The sequence below is a fragment of the Chlamydotis macqueenii genome, chromosome 15, assembly GCF_036417535.1.
Source record: "Chlamydotis macqueenii isolate bChlMac1 chromosome 15, bChlMac1.mat, whole genome shotgun sequence".
Taxonomy (NCBI): Eukaryota; Metazoa; Chordata; class Aves; order Otidiformes; family Otididae; genus Chlamydotis; species Chlamydotis macqueenii.
In genome coordinates, this window is record NC_141570.1 from 10,884,368 (window position 1) to 10,893,355 (window position 8,988).

The 8,988-nt window shown below is 39.2% G+C and overlaps 1 protein-coding gene across 1 annotated transcript in view; it reads left to right on the plus strand.

The window, feature by feature from the left end:
• The window catches only part of SHISA9 (shisa family member 9), a 184,943-nt gene extending 177,240 nt beyond the window's left edge, over positions 1–7,703 (plus strand). Inside the window, exon 4 of the mRNA XM_086759889.1 lies at positions 5,053–7,703. Coding sequence (XP_086616015.1) covers positions 5,053–5,423 — 371 coding nt within the window. The 3' untranslated portion in view covers positions 5,424–7,703. The remainder of the gene's footprint in view (positions 1–5,052) is intronic.
• The last annotated feature ends 1,285 nt before the right edge of the window (positions 7,704–8,988 follow it).

The following is an 8,988-nucleotide window of genomic DNA, read 5'->3' on the forward strand; positions in this document are numbered from 1 at the left end:
AGAACATAATTGTCTTTCAGAATTCTACACTTCTCCCACAGCTGTAGTGGTCCAAGAATTCAGAACTATTTTATGAAACCACAAAGATAAGAGGATTGTGAATGAGGAAAAGAGTAAAAAAATACTGCTTCAGAATTACCCAAGACCTCCTTACTTAGCTGTGCTTTCTATACAGATATTCTTATAACTGTAATATATTACAAGAAAAAGCATTACACAACGCTAATGCACGTTCACATGACTATGCCAAAAGCAGTTACACAGCCACCTTGGAGATTACTTAGGGCGCAGAAGAATATACATAGCTTTAGGGTCACCTCTCAGCACAGATAACACACTCACGTGCACTGAGAAATCCTGGGCCTATTACATCCTCAAGGACTTTTGCCACTGGTGTTCAAGAAAAAAATATTTACATCCATGGTATTTAGTCTATAGGCAACTCACTGGTTTACATGCTTTTGTTATACAACGGTGGATTATGAAGAAATCTGTGGAACTTCCAAGTTTCATAATGGTCAATCATCAATCAGTGAAAGAATAAAGCTTGTCTCTGTTAGTGATAAGTTTAGGCAGAATGGTGAAATGAATAAAAACAGACCATCAAAAGCTCATTCCTTTCCGGCCACCTCATCTAAATGAGCTTAAACTCACTGGAATGTTTCTAGGCATTCCCATGACCTTGATATCCCAACCAACCTGGTAGCCATCTCCTTTCAAAATCAGAATTCAAGGAATAAGGCAAGGGTCCCACCTGAGACATTTGACACTGAAAACAGAACAGACAGTTGTGGTCACTTTCTTGATGGCAGTGTTGGATTCAGATAAGAGTGAGGAGTGGAGTGATCCACCTTTTAGATGGTAGGTTCATGGCTGTGCAACTGCTCTGAGTGGGATTTAAATCTACATTCCCTACTCAGTCAGGTGCATCCCAGCTTCTGCTAGGATGGTCCCCACCCACATTCACATCCTCATGAACTTGTGCTGTGGAGCAGAAGAAAAGTCAAGATTTATTAGTCTAGAAATACAAAGGAAGAGAAATTATCTCTTTAGCTTAATAGTTAAGACACTTAGCTGGGAGGGAGGAGTCCTGCTTTTGATCCTTAATACTGTTTCTATATTTTTTCAGTTATTCATTTCATGCACAGCAGGAACAAAAGCCCAAGTTCTACCCCCTTCCGGGCACACGCTTTAGGTTGGAAAAAATTCCTATTTCAACATTTTTTCCAGGCAAACAGCTACAACAGTAACTAAATTTGTGGGTGCGTTACCTTAAATGAGTAAAAGCCTTAGAAAAATATTGAAACTGAGAACATTTGTATAATTAGTTGCCAAAACTGGAAAGAGGGAACACAAAGAATAACACCCAGAATTAAAGCCCTTCTTTTACTATTGTTCATTTGGCAATTTTGCAATTCTAATTCTTTACTCCTTTTGCAAACATGACGGTGATATCTTTAAATCCTATTTTACTGATTTATATACAGAAACCAATGCAAAAGGCACTTCTATAGCACCTTTCATCTGAAAACTCAGTATACTCTACAAATAGCAATTAATCTTCATAACACTTAACTACCTCCTCCAATGTGTTAACAGCTCATTTTACAGCTGGTGAAACTAAGGCAGACGAAAGTTGAGTCATGTACCCAAGGTCACATAATAAATCCACCCTGTAACTCCAAAATGTCTCTCTGCATGTTTAAAGTCCACAAAATATTTATAGGGGTTGGTGAAGAAGAAAAATTAACTTCCTGAGATTCACAGTTGATTTTTAAAGCACTTGGCATCAGGATACTGTAAATATGTTTTTCCTGATAAAATATGTTACAAACCCATGCTCAATATTACTCTTCTGAATCTTTTCTGCTTTGAAAATTAGAAGTAACAAAACCTGTTTTCTGCACTACACTAGCATCAGGTCAGTCACACTGAGGCATAGCACACTGGTGTTATAAAACCTATAATCTAGTCAGTACGCAAGAACAAGGACTGCTTCAAGGCTTAACAAAAGCCCTTTTGACCAACTTCGTTCTATCATTGCTTTTTTTGGTATAAATTTGCCACAATGGTATTTTCCCCGACTCAGTTGTGGTACATGTGCCTATGGGTAAGCCTCCACGCACGTGCGGAAAGGAGACTATTAAAGAGGTTAAAACATTAGATAAAGAGGCTGGCTTTCACTGTTAGCATTTTACTCCTAGGCATACATAAGAAATTCTCAGACAAAACCCTGCAAATCATTATTTGATCAGGACAAATACAAACAGCAGCTCTCCCACACTGTCGCTGCCACACAGAACGCATGCAATCAGCCATTCGTCCTACGTTTGCCAGCTTTCTGCTTGACTTTGCTGATGAGGATTTACAGACCAAAGCCTGGTTTGTTCTCTTCAAGCCCAGTTTCCAGACAACAGCTGAGAAGTCCCTAAAAAGGGACGATGAACTAAATTACTTAAAGCAACTTTAATGTAATCATATTTACAGAATTAATAATTACACTTTCTGTATGATCTTCCATAAGAAACAAATAAAGAGTTGCAAATTTTACATATAACATGACATAAACAAAAGCAAAATCCATCTCACAGATGTGTCTGCAATATTTAGTCATTATTTACAGAACTACATCACCACTGTTATTCTTCTAAACAGAAGTCATTATTTACCTTGTAATTGATCATCAGAGATCTTGGTTATGTGAGACAAATTGCTGCAGCTTAACTAAGATCAAATCAAAAGTACAAACTTACAATTTTACTCTATTCTTACATGAGATTAGCTTAGTTTTTAATTTTTCTATGCAAATTAAACCAATTTAAATGTGAAATAGGCAGACAAATATATCTATATTAGGAGCTGGACCTAATTAACTACACTGAATTTACATAAGCTAGTGTGACTTTTCATATATAGACAAGGTCTAAGTCATGAGGTACAGAAGCCTGATCCCCTAATTAGCTGACACGCAGTGCCTTTGATGTAAAAATTTATACAAATACATACTTGTGTGGATATTCACAATGCCTTTCCTGCAACTGTTTTTCTCAATTATTGACAACAGATTAATGAGGAATTAGCCATACAGACTGCGTTTCCCTCCTAGTTTTATTCAACTTGTATATAATACTGGTTTGTGGCATTCAGTGAATATTAGCAAATACATTTAGAATTGGAAAAGCTCTTCCAAGGATAAATAGGTACAACTTGATTATTCAGATTAAAGACCTCTAAATGAAACAACTCCAAAATCAAAGCAGAACTTGGCAGATTCTCTTGGTAACACATTATAGGTCTATCAACAATTGCAACTGCACATCCTGTACTGAAATTAGAACAGGCTATTATCTACATTCCGTGATTTGTTTAAAACGGAAGACACTTGTATGCTGTAGAAAAGCATTCACTCATCGATTAAAAAAAGAGATGGAGACGGGTAAAACACGCAAAGACTAATTTTACAGCAAAGACGAGCAATTTCAGTTCATCAAAAGGAAACACCCCTTTAACGACAAAATTAAGGATTTAAGAGCAAAGTCCAGTCACACAGTCATTATACAAAACACGTCACAAGATGATAAACAGTAACTACTTTTGGTAATATTCCGCCGCATTGAGGGGCCAGGATAAGGGGGATGTAGAACTGAAGCCTAATCTTGAAGATTAATGCGGCGCTCATGGGAATTTCACCGCCTTGCATAAAATCCAGTTCAGAACTAGAGAGAAGGAAAAATTCAGAATGCAACAAAAGCCTTCTAGCAATACTGAGGAGACAGAAAAAGAGGGAAAATAAAGAAAAACAGTGCAGGGAATTAAAAATATACTCATCATGAAGGCAAGAGGAGCTGAGCTGTACAGACAGCTACATGCACAAGACTTCTGCAGAGAAGCCTTACATGGCATAGCTTTGAGGAAAATGGATGGATCTAGTCAGGGTACAGGAAAAGTCAAATCCAGGTTGGCAGAATCACATATTCAAAACGCACCACTGCTGATTAACACACCACTGTGTTAGTTATCTACATATTTGGCACTATCATAAATAAAAATCTAGATTTTTGAAGGAGGTGAATAAACCCTCTTTATGTAAAAGGTAAGATCTTAAGAAATTACATTCAGTTAAGCTTCCCTTAAACCCCTGATACTGAGTCTCAAAATTTAAACGAGTTGCTGGACTGCTGCACAATGCCTTAGCTTCCTGAGCATGGTTCATTCTTCTAAACAAGGCCAGATAAATGCCAGCAGTAATAACAAACAAACTTGAGCAAAAGCATGCACTGGAAGACAGTTGTCCAGGAAACCGCAGAGGGCAAAATCCTAATCTGAGAACTACAATGCAGTATTTGTTGGCAGGACTCTTGCTGTATTTCTTAGTGGCACTGGCCCCAGAAAATGATTGTCAGAACCTAGAATTCAGGATTCTCATTGTCTGTAAAATCACAGGGTAAATACCTAACCTTCAGCAACCCAAGTATTTTCAGCCCCATAAAGCATTAGTGAACTTCCAATCACGTAGAAGAACAGATGCCATTCTTCATTTTGCCCTAAGGCATTATTCAGCAGAAATGGGTCCACCTCATACACCATTGCACCTTCAACTGGCTTGGTTAAACATCCACATGACACTTGGCATTTAAGGGGATGTGCTCTCATACAGCAGGGCATCCCAAGATGCCCCTATATTTCCAAGAAAGTCTGTATCCTTCCGAACACTTCCTGTTTAGTGTTCCTATGCTATGTGAGATGAACAGTGCTGCCCCTGTCCCCATAATGTAAATATCAGCACAAGCCGAGTAATTTGTGGCTGGAACAGCGTTCTGTTGAAGGGCAAGACGTTTTTAGTCTGCATATATGAAAAGCCTAGCATAATGGCATGCAAAAATACACTTCAGAGAGAAAAAAAAAGACAGAAGGTGGCATAGATGTCTCCTGCTGGTGTGTCTGTAATTCTACCTGGTCAACCGGTGTAACTGTGCATGACCTACTGTAAACTAACATTTTTCTTGTATCCAACTGATTGTTTTGTCCCCTCCCCCTTTTAAATCCAAATAGCTGACAAAGTCAACGATGACTTCTACACCAAACGCCGACATCTTGCAGAACTGGCTGCCAAGGGGAGCCTGCCACTCCATCCAGTGCGCCTAGATGAAGAGAGAGCTTACACCATCGACAGTGGCCTAACCAAACAGAACGGGCAGAAATCCAAAATGGCAAAGATACACACACACCCATTAGGTTACAATTCCCACTACAAGACCTGGGATCCCAACGACCAGTCTCTTAGACGGCAAGCATACACCAACAAGGGGAAGCACGGCATGGGAGACCCAACGTTAAGCGACCCACTGACAACCCGGAGCCAGCACTATTTGGGCCCACAGCCATATTTCATAACTAACAGCAAGACAGAAGTAACTGTTTGAGTTTGTTTTCTTTTTTTTTTTTTTTAAATGAAATACTTTAAAAACCACATGCAAATACACACACAACACAAACACTGAACTGAAAGGCAAAAAAATAAATCTAAATATATAAAATAAATTTTAAGAAAAGGAAACAGAAGGAAGGAAGGAACTTCCACCGGACACTCTTGGTATCCAGCCAACGGTAGGCCGACGAGTGGGTTAACACCATTCAGCAATACACACTGAAGGTTGAATTGTAAACTCCATTTGTATTTCACAATGGAACACATCCTTGTGACTAAATTTTTTTACTTGAAACTAAAATCCATGATGAGAAGTAGCACAATCTAGAAAAACTTTATGTCTGCTTAAACATTTACACTATGTTCCTGCCTTGAGACAGAGGAAGAAAGAGAAAACAATATATTGTAATATATTATTTCAGAAAGGAATTTTGTACAAAACCTATTAATAATCACTAGACCTGTGAAAAGCCAAGAGCAAACATCTTGGTACAACCCGTAACATTTATTATTGTACTTTCACACCATCCCATAGAAAGCGCAAAAAAATATATATACAATAAGGGACAGACTTTCACAAGGAATTTATGAAGACTGTTACGAGTAAGAGTATACGGGACATTTCTGGCTGGTAGAGACTTCTGCAGGATGATAACAAACAGCAGAAGATTTTATTTCCGTTTACTTTGTTTGATTTGAAATTTTTGGAAACCTCCAAAATAAGAAGAGACATATCATACGACACAGAAAGCTGCTGGGGGAAAAAGGGCATCAGAATATTCCCTCTCAGTCCTCCTGTTTTCAGGCAGATGGTAACAATTCTCACTTTGCAGGCTGTCGGGATGTTTTCTTCACCTAAATGTTTTTGCCTATCTTCAACTGCTTCAGACTGAAATCAAGCGTGGGTGGTGCCTTTACTGTATTACTATTGTTCAATGACAGTCTTGTTTCTCAAAGTGACCCCTCTGTTCCTTTAAGCTATTTCCTCATGTTTTGCTAAGGATGACAAGGGTTCCGCCCTGCTCAACCTCCTCTGTTTGTCCCAAAGGGAAACTGGACTACATCTCCATGCAGTGGTTGCACAGTCAAGACTACTTAGTTAGCCTCTCCATTTTCCCAATTTAAACTTTTTCCCTTTAGTCTCTCATTTTGTATTTGCTTTTAGCCATGGTAATTCTTTGTAGTTCAACTAAATGTTATATGGTATACTGTCTCTATCGTTTGGCTTTCTATAGTGGCGTTCCCCCTTGGTGGACGAGGCTAATGGACTAGCCTCAAATGTTAGAGAGATCTGGGTTTAAATTAAATAACAACTGGACTCGTGGTCTTGACTGTGTTTCTGATGAGCAGCATGCCTTGTTCGTATGAGTAAAACCACTCTTGAATTGGGCACTGGTAACAGACCCGCAGTCCTGGGCCTGTAAAGGCTTCGGCACAACCACAAAGAGATAAACAGTTCCGTTAGGATGCGATGGCGGTGCTGCAACAGCCTGAAGGCAGGCCACACAGTCAGTCTTTCACTTGAATTCCTACCCTTCCCCCAAAACAAGTCATTTAGCTAAATCCTAACTATCTTACTACAGTTGTGTTCTCAACAGCTGTCAATTCTTCTGGAGATTAGTTTCGGAAGAGTACGCAGGGAGGAGTGGGAACTGTTATGTTGTAAGAAGAATTGCAAGTGGTGTTTCTTACTGTATTCCACTGACTGGCAGTGCTGCTTCTTAGTCAAGGATGCAAGGGCTAAGAATTTGAAATGTTGTTAAATGGAGAGACCATTTTTTTAGCTATATCGAGATTGATTTGCATCCTGAGAGCACTGGCTTCTCTCCATAAGTGTGCTGCTAAATCGTATGATCATATGTTTTATCAGAAGTGGACAAAGCCCACGGGACAAATAATTTGCACACAACCCAGATTCTCCAGTATCTTACTTTCATTCCTTTAATCTTTATTGCCTTCACAACTGGCTGACTTTATTTGACCCTTTATGGAATGTTGCTGTTAATCCATATGCTTTAGATACACATTACAGCTGCACTCTAATTCACACAGGTTTCGTGTAACTTGAGCATATTTTATGTGGAAATATTTTAGTAACTGTATGTTCCGTAAGTAAACCTGTGTTAATTCTTGTTAACTACAGAGTTTATGATACCAATAATACTTCCTACAATAAAATGTTTGTTTGTTTTTTAAGAATGTTTATTTGTAAACATATGTATTCACTATATTAATATGAATTTCTTACCTGGCAATAAAACTGATTCTATGTGAATCCAACTTGCTGGCTCATTCCTAAACTTGTATAATTGGGCCTATTTCTGAGTATTAACTGAGCTTCTGGAGCCTTCCCACTGCAGCCAGTGGGACTCATCTCAACACAAATGATGATTTGACTCTGCCATTGGTAGCCTTGTGACCAAGAGGTTCTTTGGAAAGCAGCTGGATGTTGTATGCGTTACATACGCACAATGCCTGTTACGTGCAACGTAACATAATGAACACAAGGCATGCAGGCCTTGCAAAGCTCCATGTGCCCTCTAAGCCTCCAAGCACCACACACAGCTTGTCTTACTTGATCAGCTAATTACAGTTTTGAGGAAAGAAAAAAAAAAAAAGAAAAAAAAAAAAAAAAAGGTAAGCATGTACAGAGCCAGATCCTGGTCCTCATGCATGCGTAGGAGTTTTGCAATAAGCTTCAGCCACATCCCAGGACTGGAACTACCCAATAAGAACAGATGAAACACTGTTGTATATTGCTTCAAAATTTGTGTTTGTTCATTACAGAAAAACCTGTACACAACACCTGTGTACCAAGTCTACGGGAATAGAAAGTCCTTTACAGGCTTTTAGTACTGCTAATGGCTCATGACCTGACAATGGACAGAACCTCAGAAAATGAGTGTGTTTGGGTAGCTTCTTCTCTTTACTTTGCTGCAATGACATCAAATGAAATTCAAAAGAAGAAAGGAAGAATCAGGATACCTTGCTTCAGAATCAAATTAGTGTATGACATGGTGCAAATTCTTTAGACAATTTATGATTCCTAGGAAGCCATGACACATCATCAGATGGAAAATACCAATTCAGAAGTGACTAGAGTTAGCCATTTTGAACAGCAGTAAAAAGTCTCATTTTCATTATATGCCTTTATCAGTGCTATCAGTTCGTAAAAGCCCCACTTCTGGTTACAGGAGCATTTCCCTGCCTCAGGCAGAGCTACAGAAACAACCCCATTCTGCCAGGGGGCTCAGGAGAAACATATGGAGAGTGGCCACAGTGCCAGAAAAATGCTGGGCAGCCCTGTGACCCACAGGGAAGCCTGGGGAGCCCAGTGGAATACAAGTCTAAACTGCGGTAGACACAACTTACTGTTACCACTCCACAAACCCACCTAATTCACACGCTGTTTCCATCAGCCAATTCCCGACTGGAATCACGGATGACAAAAAGGACAACTGCTTCACTAGTGGAAGAGCCTCTGCGTAGGCTTTCATTCTTCCAGATAACATAAAAAAAAACAAACCCTCCAACAAAACCCTGCATCTGATTTTGTGTCT